General features: G+C 37.2%; 1 protein-coding gene across 1 annotated transcript in view; it reads right to left on the bottom strand.

Annotated features, from left to right (window-relative positions):
* The window catches only part of SLC30A7 (solute carrier family 30 member 7), a 31,508-nt gene extending 18,271 nt beyond the window's left edge, over positions 1 to 13,237 (bottom strand). The window contains 7 exon segments of the mRNA XM_026854185.1: positions 1,034 to 1,084; positions 3,240 to 3,395; positions 4,307 to 4,433; positions 6,102 to 6,189; positions 7,392 to 7,505; positions 10,132 to 10,184; positions 10,186 to 13,237. Coding sequence (XP_026709986.1) covers positions 1,034 to 1,084; positions 3,240 to 3,395; positions 4,307 to 4,433; positions 6,102 to 6,189; positions 7,392 to 7,505; positions 10,132 to 10,184; positions 10,186 to 10,248 — 652 coding nt within the window. The 5' untranslated portion in view covers positions 10,249 to 13,237.
* Between the last annotated feature and the right edge of the window lie 325 nt (positions 13,238 to 13,562).

Raw genomic sequence — 13,562 nt, 5'->3', positions numbered from 1 at the left:
TCCCCCCCCCCCCCCCCCTTCACTTACTAAACTGTCTTTATATCAATCCAGGAGTAGTTCTTGCTTTTACTCATCAAATTCTCTTCCCTGTGCCCCTGGAGGAATGAGCAAGCAGCTGCTGGGTGCTTAGTTGCTGACCAGAGCCAACCCACCACAGTATTGAAAAATTAAAATTATATAAAATTGAGTCTTTTTAATACATGTCAATTAAAATGTGCCTTTCATGAAAAGGCTGACTTTCAAGTATCTTCTGCTGAAGTACTAAGTATATATGTATGTAGTACAGAATACTATGCCTTCTAGAAAAGGTTGAAAACATTCCCTTTCAAAGACTACAAACAAAACAGAAAATCATTCAATAAGAGAAAATAGTATGTACATTTTGGTATGCCAAATAAATACTCCCTCTTACATTACATAATTTTCTCCCTCTAACTTTTGAACCCTTCAAAAAATAATTAATCAAAGCTCAAAACTGGTATCTAAATTATCAGTAATTTTATTTACACTAACACTTAGATCATGGACTCCAATACTCCTTCAAGCAATTTAGAGTGAATTACCATCTTGTCTAAATCAACTGTAATAGCTTGATGAAATGCAAGTTTTAAGCTCAGGTACCCTTTAACAAATAAATCAATCAATCTGCATTTTTCAAATATACTCTAACTTAATAATACTGTTTTTCACTTTCTGGAGCATACATTGCAGTTAGGCTCCTCAAGTTTCTGCTTTCACCCACTCTTTCCTAGATTTTCATTATCTGATTTTTCAGCATCAGTAACAGAAACTGAATTCCAGCTTTTGGGATCTCCCTCTTAAACTCTATTGACACTGCATTACATTTAGACTTCGGTGAATGTCTTGATGCCTAGCTATGCACAGGGTATGGCACTGCTCTGTTCACAGGTAGAAGGGGACTTTGTAAAATAGCTCCTCTAAGAAAAATGTAGCATTTACCCAGAGGCACCCTCTAAACAGTAATAGGCAGGCAGATCATGATAAAACTATGAAACCACTATACTTATCATACCTTGTAAAATCTGTTTGCTGGATCCAGCCATCCCTTCAAGAGAATGGTCATCTGTGAAGACAATTATTGGCATATTAACCTACACAAAGGCTCTCTCTAGTGGTATATTCTGTTATGGTCTTCCTTTTCTGAAATTTCTTGAACAGATAAGCTGCTCACAATACTTTAACTATTGTCTTTTAATGCAGCAATCAAGTCAAAAGTCTTAAAACACATTTAAAAAAAAACCAAAATACCACTTTACACAATAAATTTTATATATGTAAAAATAAAAAGAGCAACATTTGTTTTTTAATGAAAACAAACTGAGAAATAAGACCTTTGTAGTATTTAGTAAAATAAGGCCCCCTCAAGAATACCAGCCATACGCATAAGCAAGAAAACTAAGGTCACATAAATCTGCTAACCAGAAGTATTTCACTTAAGCAAGAATTTATACCCAATGTAAAACAACAACAATAAGACTTGGAGAACGTAGAACTAAGTCAAAATAATCCTCTCATCCAAGCAGATTTATTCCTCTGTGGACATTGTCAGAAAGGTATTTTAAGAAAAACTTGTTAAGTGATAGCAAATGACTTCTAATGAAGATATATAATAATTTATGCAAAAGTTGATTTGAATACCAAATTGCACAAAACAGATGGCTACATTCCCTGTTCTACTGGGGTGGTGGGGCTGGAGAGAACAAGACACAGGATAGGGGAGTTCCTGCTTTCCCATCAAACTCCAGGAAAACAAGCACCAATTTTCTACTAAAAATAGCAAGAAAATGACAAGTAAATATTTTTATACTCTTTTGTCACCTCCTGTCTGCAAGTTACCACAGTATTCTCTGCTCTGAACATGCACTTTTTCAGTCACATCAGATTCTAGTTTATGGCTTAGGCAGGAAGAATTGACAACCCTGCATTACAATAAGGCTTTCGTTTGCATTGTTTCAAATAGGCAGTGAACAACACACTGTCTCTTCTCCCACAGTGAAGGCTACTGATCATATTTTCCATGGATGTCCCTTCACAGATTGTTCACCTTTATAGAAAAGATTTAAGCATAGATAAGATGCCAAGTATCTTTTTCATATCCCCACTTAAAAACAACTACATAAGATGTGGAAAATCTTATATCTGAGGTCACAAACCAAGTATGACATATCAATCCCTAAGTACCCAAAGTCAAACTGCTTGGTCATCTTTCCTAATATCTCGATCTGTAAAATTATTCAAATGAACATCAGCAAAGCATCTTAATTTTGTCTATTGATTTTAATGAAAAATTGAAACAGAGCACTTAATAATAATTAATTTTATTATATTTCTATAGCATACATCTGTTTCATTTCTTGCTGTACTGGGTCTGGCTGAGCTGGAGTTGGTTTTCCCCTACAGCAGCCCTCACGGTGCTGTGTTTTATGTTGAGAGCTGCCAGGGTGTTGATAGCACCCTGGTGGTGTGACTACTGCTGAGCAGTGCTTACACAGCACCAAGGCTCTTCCCAACATTTTTCCCCCCTCAGTGAGACAGGGTGGGCAAGATCTTGGGAGGGGACACAACCAGGACAGCTGACCCCAACTGACCAAAGGGATATTCCAGACCATATGACGTCTGCTCAGTATAAAGCTGGGAAAAAGGCGGAAGGGGGTGGGGTCACCCTTGGTCCCCTGAGGCAACCACTCTGCGTATTGGAGCTCTGCTCCTGAGAAGGCCCGACATCGCCTGATCATGGGAAGTAGAGAATAAATCTGTTTTCTTTTTTTGCTTCCACGCATGGACCTTTGCTTTGCTTATATTAAAACTGCTTTTGTTTTACCCACAAGGGTTGGTCCATCTTACTTTCTTTCCCCTCTCTACCCTGTTGAGAAAAAAGGGGGAAGTGGGGGGAAGTGATAGAGCAACTTGGTGGGTACCTGGCATTTAGCCAAAGTCAAACCACCACATCTGCCAACACAGAACATTATGGTGAACATTCAAAAAATGTAGTTTTTAAAGGTTTTGGTTTACCTAACACTGAATTTATTATAAGTGAAAGACCATTTACCAAAATGAACCACAGAATGTGGCAGTGGCATAGCATACTGCATATTTAGTGAAACTACTTCCATGTATGTTTGCAGCTTGCAGGACCCACTCTTTTATTTTTTCAGTAAATCATCAATAGCAAATTTCAACCAAGTCAAGATGCTCTATGACATTAACTAAGTACTTACCATGACAATAATCCTGACCATGAGAGTGTCCATGGCTATGGCCATGACCATGGCTGTGTCCATGGGCATGTTTATGTTCATGGCTGTGACCATGACCTCCATGACTGTGACCATGGCTCAGACCACCATTAAATAGAGAATGGCTGTGTTCATGTCCTATAAACAAATATCACCATCAGAGTATAAATTTAAGTGTTGACTAAAAGTATGCTTACATTTGTTTCTAAGCTTCTCAAAACCTATTAATCTTTTAGGTCATCTTAAAGTATGACTTTAAATAAGTTCAGAAAATTAACACAAACTGTCATCTAAATCTATGCTGTGCAGCCGTATAAAATATATACCTGATTTGAGAAGTCAAGTGCTTTTATACATTCCCACTTGTGAGAAAAGTTGTGCTACTCTTAGTACAATTTGAAAAATGTACACATAATTAGATACAAGCACATAAAATTAGCCTTTATAAGAAACTAGAAACTGGCTATCATTTACACATTAAAAATTAAAGCTTAAATTGCTGCTTAAAGAACAAAACCTATTTTCTTCCATCACTTCTATATCATTTATATGTTAAACTGAGATACAAATTAGCATTACAGAAAAAACCCAAACAAAATGTTTACCATATATATTTAGGTAAATACATTCTGCATTTAAATTCAAAAGAAACTAACTTGAGAAGCATCTGAAGCAGAATCACCCCATACTTAAAATTTGGTTCAGACAGTGTTTTGTAAATTTTCCAGCCAAGACCTCACTTAACTCCAGATTAATTTTGTCCAAAAGACACTCTGCAAACCTCTTCCAATAAGATGCAAAAGAGTGCATGTTCCAGGAAGCAGATTCTGGAGTTTTAGGTCTTCCCATTAACAGATATTAACATGAGAACTGCAGAAGTGACATACTAGAGCTAGTGACAAAACATAAAAGTCAATATTGCAACAAGTCACATACACATTCAGCTAGGATTGCCACTAAGACGACATGAAAATTTAATCCTGGGTTTCTCAAATCCTTGAACACAGGGTGCCAAGAAAGGAAACTACTGAAAATTATAGATATCCTACCAGAGCCATGTGAATGTCCATGGCCGCCATGTTGAAAAACAAATATTCCTATAAGATTTACAATGAATCCTAGTATAGAAACAGGAAGAAGTCTCTCATGATGCACGTCAGGAGGCTCAAGTGCTCTCTAGAAAAAAAAACAACACCACAACAAAAAACAAACTAAGAAGTAAATGTAAAATTTAACAATCTCTTTACATTATTAAAAGGCACTGAAAAAACTGCTTAAATACAGGAGCACTGTCATAAACCCAGGAATACATAAAGACATAATTAAAAATTACTCAGGACTTTCAGTTTTTCAGATGGCACATAGACTAATTCTTACTGTCTGAATCTGAAGTTTTGTTATTAAAGCTGTGGAAGTATAGTAGAACATTCTGATAGTCTAGCTAACTTTTATTATAAGATTTCATTGTGCTGTGGGATGTGGCACAACACCATATGAAAACATTCAAGTTTGTTGTAACACATGGATCGCACAAGTCATCCAAACAACTTCCAAGAGTCTAGAATGCCATTAGAAGAGTGAGGTGATGAGGGGAACGAAATGACGACTGAGAACAGTTGTGGCATTAAAAAAAATTTCTAAAAATTAGACTAGTAATTTTTTTTAAATTCTTTTTTACCCTACTTTCTTTGGATTTTTTTTTTAAATGAGACATTATAGGCCTAACACAATTTGCATCTGAAGCTAAGTGTTGAAGAGTTTAAATTACTATTGACAAGGGAGAGAAACATTCATCATCTGTTCACAAGGATGAAAGGTATGGGCAGTAGCAAGACAATGGAACTTTCAGCAAATGTTAACTTCTGAAATAACAGAGAGAAAAGGAGTCACCATCAAAAACAAAGGGAATACTTAGCAGGGGAGCTAAGACCAGAGAAGAGTGATGTTTCAACATTACTCTTGACACTTCTAGTAGTAATTTTTCATTTTTCTAGTAAATTTTGTTGCCGATTCTAGATTTGAAGTTTTCCCAAGCTTTTAGGCAATTTCAGCCCAGTTTGTACTGATTTTGAAGTAATTACAGGCTTATCTATGTAGAGGATATGCTCCTGAAAGCTCCCAGTTCTCTATTAATTCAAAAAAAACATCGCTAGAATGTCTTCTGAACTAGAAGTCTAATAAAATTTTTAGTCCACCTCCAATTAAAAAGTAAAAGCATTAATGAAAGCTGATCAGAATCAGTTATCAATTTTACTCTTAATCCCACCCCACTTTAGTGCAGACACCCTTGATGTCTAAATTTTGATCTTGAAATTAATACCTGAACCATCTTGTATTAAAAAAAATAATTAAAGAATAGTGCTTTTGTAAATGTTAAAACTATTACTACTTGCCATTTATATCAGACTTCAAGATTTGGAAGATAATGATTTTTCTTTAATGAGTTACTTCAACTTCTTCAGAGAATGTATTTCCATTTCTAATGATTAACTTCTCTCCTCTGAATGACTAGCCTTTCTTGGCTCATTTGTCCTTTTAACAATGAGAAGTAAAGATCTTTCTATGACATATTTAGCCATAACTGGCTGAAAAAAGCACAGGATGAATCTCACAGAATCTTTACACATAGTCAAAATAATCTACTTAAGAGGCTAGTACCGATACACTGAAAAGGCTAGGTTTACGTGTCACAAAAAAGCAATTTCAGATGGCCCTATTCTCTGTTCAAATCACAGATTTTTAACCAATTATGATTATAAAAAATTTCAAAAATTTTATCCCCATTAAATACGCTCTACAAATAGAAACGAGACAATTGATAGTGCAATTGACTTCATAACATACCTCAACGCCTTCAGAAAAAATGAAGAATGCTGTAAAGATGAGGAATAAACCATTTACAAAACCAGCAAGTACTTCTGCTCGAACATACCTGCAAGAAACAAAAAGGCAAAAGAGTAAATACTACTGCCTCCATTTAAATGCTGAAAATTAGAAGTGGAACTTAAGAGACTGGAGTACAATCTTCTAGTTCTCAAACAGTTGTATTACACAGGGATTTGCTACATGGAAGATGCAGTATATAAACTACAGGTAAATATATGAATTAATTTATTTCAGCTACTAAATTTTTCCAATAAATACAAGCCAGGTTAGAAAAACATGTAATTCTAACGTAGCAAACATCAGACTTAATAAACTGTGGTTGTTCTCTAATAAATGGAACACCAGCTGTTTAAATGCAGAGCAGTAATTAATACAAAACCTTCTTTCATTGCAATTAGTTCATGGTACAATCAATTCTTCCTAAACTGATTTCTAGGCACACTGGAGTTTCCATGTTAATTAAGCAGCACTTTAAGTTTCAAACTACCCATGTTTAGGCAAGAGGGCTGAAGCTAAATGCTGACATTCAGGTCAGTAATGCTACAGGGAATGCAGCAACCATGTTACAGCTCACTTGCTGGTAATTAATCAGTATCACCAATTAATAATATTGTATAACCAGTATTGTTTTATAGGGCACAACTGCAGTGTGCAGCGGAAACAAGTGCCCTTGAAACGGAACCGGCTGCAGCAGCTATATCCATAGAGAGCAGTGTGGGATGACATACCTCAGCCTAGAGGATCTGTGCTAATGGCAGCCACTGCAGTTGAATCCTGCTGGTTCCAAGAAACATGGCTTATAAACTCAGGTGCAGCATCACAGAGACTTAGCTCCTTTCAGTTGTACTTTTCGGTTTCAAAGGTGGCATGGGGCACCAGCAATCTGAGATTCCCTGTAATGCACCTCACTGCATGATGAGGACAAACCCATGATGCAGATGCTTTTACTTCACTGCTGCCATTAACACATGACTGTGCTCAGCAATTTTCTGCTGTGTAACTTGTTTCCACTAGTATGATAACAGAGATCTTAGAAGCGATAAACCTGCCCCCCACAGGCAATGCCTTCACATTTTTACTATTTCCAGGGGGACCAACTTAAAGATTTACATAACTAACCTTAAAAAAACCAAAACTTTCAACATAGCTTTTCCATGTTCTGCAAAAAGAGATTTTATCCATACAGTGAAAAATTACTACCTAGACATTTACTGAAATATAATAAGGTAACAGCCTGAAGTTTCTTACCCATATGAGAAAGCATCGTTTGACCTCCATTTTGAAATAACTGAAGCTGCTAATCCAGCCAATAGAGCAGTACAGTCAAAAAACATATGAAAAGAATCTGATATTAGACCTAAACTGGAAAAGAACAGGGGAAAAAAATGTTATGTTCCATATACTGCACGTTGAGTATGAAAAAAACCAGCATTTAATCTTTTACACACTAGCAGAATGCACTGTGTGTCTAAGCTTCAGTCACGATTTTGCTAGTGGAGAAGAGAAATCCACCCTAGATCACCAATATAAATACGATCACAAAACTTTTGTCAGTGTAGGGAAGCTTTTGTCACTTTGGAAGAGCACTTGGCAAAAAATTCTCCTAGCGTATGATTTTGGTGGTAGTGGATGGTGGTTTCCACTGACACAAACCAAAGCCTGTTGAGTAGATATACCCACAGCTGCATCGCTCACCAACATAATTCTAGTAGCAGAAATCTGTACTTATATTTTGATTTATAGTTTGACCATATGAGCAAATTTGGCTAGAAAAGTGTATATATACAAGTTGGATTTAAATACTGAACCCACATAGTTTGTAAAAGTAGTATTTCACATCTAGTTAAAAAAAAGAAAAATGGGTTTAAAGATACAGCTTTTGAGTATATTATATAGGTTAACTAGTACAGTAACACTAAAACTGTTCTGCTGAAGACTACCAATACCACCATAGTGATGGCACTAAGCATTTACGAAAGAATATTCTCAAATCCATTTTCAAACTTGATACTTTGGAAGTATCCACACACAGGGAAAAATTGGTCTCAAAAATTCTTTCTGTCTGCAGTAAAAACCACAATGAATGAATCAAGGTACAGTTTCATAAAATTTTTTACAAACATGTGCCTGTGACAAAATATTTTAGGCCTGTGAAGACTGACATTTCCACTTATTCATGATGTCAAACATTCCAAGACTGTAAAGTCTACTTCAGTAGAGCAGTTTTCCTCTCAAACATCTTATTTCAGAACTAATGCATCATCAGATGAGAATTTGTCTTTGATGTTCATTCACACTGCTTCAACTTCACAATTTCTATGAGCAGGGCATGTAGAAAAAATGGAGTTTCTGTACACAGGGAATTAGAGCATATTCTCTTCTGTCTGAAATAAAAGCAGAACAGCAAGCACTGTTAAGTACTTTTGACTACTACATACCTTTCCTAAACAGCCATCTTTAATATATTTTACCTGAACAGAGAATCCAGTCCCTGATGGAACTGACAAAACACCACACCTACATTCTTTTTAATTTACTGCTGCTCAGTCTCCAAATTTCAAATCACAAACCTTCATCCTGTGTCTTAGCCTGAATCATAAACAGTATAGTATTTATCCAAGATGCATCAAGTCCGTCTCACTATCACAGACTATAAGAAGAGAGGGATAAGTTACTACATTACTTCACAGCAAAAAGCAAGGTTTACAGCATTCTGATCTCTACTGGGATCACACATATCCAAGGTTAACATACTGGGAGGAAGCTACACTAAATCAAAGGAAGCAGCAGTAGTACTCCTGAGAGCACAGAGCTCTACAAACAATTTTTAAAAATAAAAAAAGTGGACAAGAGTGCTAAGTTGCTATGGATGGCTGCTTCTTCATTTTGTTAAGCATTAAGATAGCAATTGTTTGTTCCTTTTCCTGGTGATCACCATTATTCTTCTAGTTTGACCAGAATACGTCCACACATAAATAAAAGCGAACAAATGCTTGTTCTATCTGTGCTTTCAGCTGAATGGATCCAAGCTAATTCCCATTTAAAAATGAGAGTAGTATTAGAAAAATGATGAGACACTGCTTGTAAACCTTATCAGTCCTTAAATCCTTGCCTTATCAACTGGAAGGCATTGACTAGAAGACACACATTGCCCTTTGATCTAGAAGCTGAAGGAAAGCAGAGGCTGAAAGACCACTTCCTTAAATGGTTTATGTCAATGACCAATGCATAACTACGATCTTGATTGACAAACACTGGAAAAGTTTAGCATGCTGTTTTACCCTACAAAGTTCAAAGCAACTTAACTTAGTTCACAAGTTACGCAGTCAATAGAACTCATACCAGTTTGTAGGCTATATGTAAATTGGATTTAACACCACATATAACAGTTGCCAAATTTCACTAAATTACTAATCATAAACAGGTTCTGTAAGTCTGCAAGAAAGCACATGCACTGAAACACAAAAACTGCTTCATATTTGTAAAGACATTTGATAGAGAGGCACTAATAAGCGTTTGGAACAATTATCCCAAAAGTTCCATTTGCACAATCCTTTGGTTGTCTAAGTACAATCACATACACAATCAGTTCTTGGAAGCTGACGAACCAAAAGCAATTACTGGCAGAAACAAGTTCAGTGTGAAAACATGGCTGCCCTCTAGAAGTCAAACACAAAGTTTCATTAGCCAAAGTTCAGACTACTTCACATTAAGAAACCAAAGCATTTCAGCCTGACTGAAATCAATTTCAAGATTAATCTGAAGTGCTTCAGATGAAACACTCAGCTGTGGAAGAAGTGGGTTTGGAGGAGAGGAGAGAGAAGTGTCTTGCTCTCTCTATATTTACATATATACTTTATGGACACATCTAGAGTCATATATACATACAACAGTATCACATTTAAGGCAGAGGATGATGGCATGATAGACTGTCCTTAGGAGCTCCAGGCACCAAAGCAGGAAATAGATGAAATTGTTCTGAACAAACTGTAAAGGAAGACCAAAGTTTTTAGCTGGATGACGATGAAGCAGCAGAATGGAAGTCCCTATCAACTGCTTGAAGGGTGTAGGTGACAGCTTCCCTCTCCCCAAAATCAGGTGACATCCCCAGGGAAACAGCTCATTTTACCTTTGGTTCTGAGCAGTAAGGAAGATCGGGGGGCGGGGGGAAGTCACAAAACACACCAAACGTCCAGGTAGAAGGTAATTAAGGTGACAGTAAGGCAAGGCCGTAATAATTATGAAATGGAAGGAGTAATCATAGCAAAACAGAGATAGGTAGTGGTTTCTGAGCAGTTTTTCTGTGCAGTCTCTCCTGGGAAAGAGAACAGTGTATAAGGACTCTTACTGAAACAAAATCCCATACTAGCTCTAGAACCAGAAATCATACAGCAAGTTATCATGGCACTGTGCTCACACCTGCAAATCTCAGAGACAAGACTTACCATAGGTGCAACATGAACAGAGCTGTGCTGCGAACAAGACATAAGCTAACATCTCCAAGTAGCGAGAGACATATGGATTTATCAGCAGGGTTTGTACAGACTGTGCCTGCAACGCAACTCACCACATGGCATCAAGATGCTCTGTATTACAGGTACAGCTATGAGTGATTCAACTGCACAAACAATAGGAAGCCTAGGAAGAGGCCAATCTGATTTAATCTGAGGCTTTTTTAAAATGACCTGTAAATTAATGAGACCTTAAAAAACTGGGTGCAGAGTGATTACTAAAGTAAAGAAGCAATCCAGTCAACCACTAGCAACATGAACGTATGCAAGAACTTCCATTAGAACTGGAACACATCACCCAGAGTATAATCTAATAGAAACACCGTACTCAAACACATTGTGTCTAAATGAAGATGCTTCCATAGTTGATTTAAAAACACAAGTTTAATACCAAATTACTCAAGTTTGCACATAACAGTATTTTAGAACAGAACACCCCAAGTTGCAGATTTAAACAAGCTCTCAGCTAGCAAAATACCACATACAGTTCTGTTGTATGTGCTTCAAGACCATCAACATACCAGAGTATTTGCAAGAGGATCATACAAATGTTAAAATAGTTATGTGAGTTCAGGAAAAAACTTACTAGGCAAACAAAAGCTAAGGAGAATGTAAACAGTAAGAATTTAAAAAAGGAAATTAAAATTGAAGACTTTTAAAACTTGCTGACAAAACTGTGGGTGGCTGAAATAATAGATCTGATTTTGAAATAAGAATATCCTAGTCAAAGAACTCACAGGAATTTGCTTAAATTTAAATGGATAAAAGTGTAGTTTTCAGAATTACAGTTAAAAAGAAATTCCTTAGCCTGTGGAAGCCAAGAGAAGAATCACACAAATAATCATGGCAGCCCATTAGCCTTGCTATCTTACACTCACTGACATCATCAAGGACACTAGAGAGAACAGAATTCAAGATCATGCTTCCAACACTTGCAGCATCAAGCACTGGCCATAGCCAAGACAGGCCATGGTGGAATAAAGAAGTGTACCAAGATGATACAGAAAATCCCCTTTACAGGTGTTCCATTTCTGCATGTCTCATGTGGAAAGCAAAGGAGCTGTGTTTTTCAAACTTGAGAAATAATTTTCCCTACAGGGCTCCTTGTTTGCTTGTTACATTTTTTTTCTTCCAAGGCATGAACTGTCTGCTTTGACTGAAGGCATTCCTCACTGTATTTCCTGCTACTCCTCTCTACTAAAGAGGTACTTGCTAAGATACTGTTTTGTTCTAGACCAAAATCTAGGCTTAATATAAAGATACCTGAAATTAGTGACTTAAAATATAAACAAGAGGTCCAACTAATAACTATCTAGCAAATCCCAATTCTTAATCTCTAGAACAAACAAAAATAAGTGTCTTCTCAATTCCCGTAAGTCAAATTCTTCAGTGACAAATTTCCAGCAAGTGTTGCTTCAGTTTCTCAGTTTAATTATTTCATAAACAGGACTGTTTCTGGTATAGATTTCACTTCTGGTCACACTGTCAATAAAGTTATTATGCTTAAAAGAAAGATATCAGAACAAACTCACGTGAACATAAAGCTCCTTATATCTGAACCACTGAGAAAAATATTTGCATCTTTTAAACTATTAAAAAAAGCCTGTGCCTGAATAAACACGCCACACATACAACAAGCCCTACACAATTGCAAAGTGAATCAACATCAAAGCTGAAACCAAGCACATCCAAGGTGGTCCGCACATTGCCAAAATATCCTGTGTTCTCACTAGGGCTATAGTAGCAATTACTGTAATCAAGGTTAAGGATTTCATAATACAGTTTGAGAGATTCAGAAAAAACTGATAAATAGTAGGATGCAACTGTTTCCAAACCTGAATTGCTGCTTTCACTCAAGACTCCTGATTAAGAATCCCAGTAATCTATGTCCATCCTACAGCTTTTGATATAGGCTACTTTTTAAGTTCCACATGTAAGGACACACTGTTGGGCTTAAATGTCATTTCTACACCTGCCCAGTTCGAACTGAAGTACTGACTGAAATACCACCATAAAACAACTCTGTCAAGAATCAAGCATGATGGAGATACCACTACCATTGACTGTTCTCTATCTGTAGACCATACATCAGTACTAAAGGTGTTTTGCATTTCTGCTTACCTTTTACTACAGATTGTTCAGTAGCAATTTAGTCAAGTCCCTCCTGTTTTTTCCACCTTGGTGTATTTATGTGCTACATAAAGTACTACTTAGCTATACCAGGAAGTGCTAATTCCTGTTTCTCACTCAGAGACAAGGATGTTTGGTGCAGTGCTGGGTTCTGCCACCCACCTATCGCCTTACAAATGAAGCCACATTCCCAGACAAAGGATCTCTGCGGCGAGCGGCAGGCGCGAAACGGTTCCAGCCCCTGGGTGCTGTAACTCACGCCAAGGCCAGGCTTCCTCCTCAGCAAAGAGCCCGGCAGCACGGCCGGCAGACACCGGTTTCAAACAGCATTCCTCCGTAAGGCGCCGAGTCGCGCCCCCCCGCAGGAGCGCCTGAGCCGCGGGGACCCGGCCGAGGGGACGGATGGTGGAGCCGGTCGCTACCCACGAGAGCGCTCCCGCTCGGGAGAAGCTCTCCAGAAGCCCTCAACGCCTTCAGAAAAAATGAAGAATGCTGTAAAGATGAGGAATAAACCATTTACAAAACCAGCAAGTACTTCTGCTCGAACATACCTGCAAGAAACAAAAAGGCAAAAGAGTAAATACTACTGCCTCCATTTAAATGCTGAAAATTAGAAGTGGAACTTAAGAGACTGGAGTACAATCTTCTAGTTCTCAAACAGTTGTATTACACAGGGATTTGCTACATGGAAGATGCAGTATATAAACTACAGGTAAATATATGAATTAATTTATTTCAGCTACTAAATTTTTCCAATAAATACAAGCCAGGTTAGAAA

This window comes from Athene cunicularia, assembly GCF_003259725.1.
Source record: "Athene cunicularia isolate RWA chromosome 8 unlocalized genomic scaffold, athCun1 chr8_part1, whole genome shotgun sequence".
NCBI classification, from domain to species: domain Eukaryota; kingdom Metazoa; phylum Chordata; class Aves; order Strigiformes; family Strigidae; genus Athene; species Athene cunicularia.
This window is presented reverse-complemented; position numbering and strand designations above follow the sequence as displayed.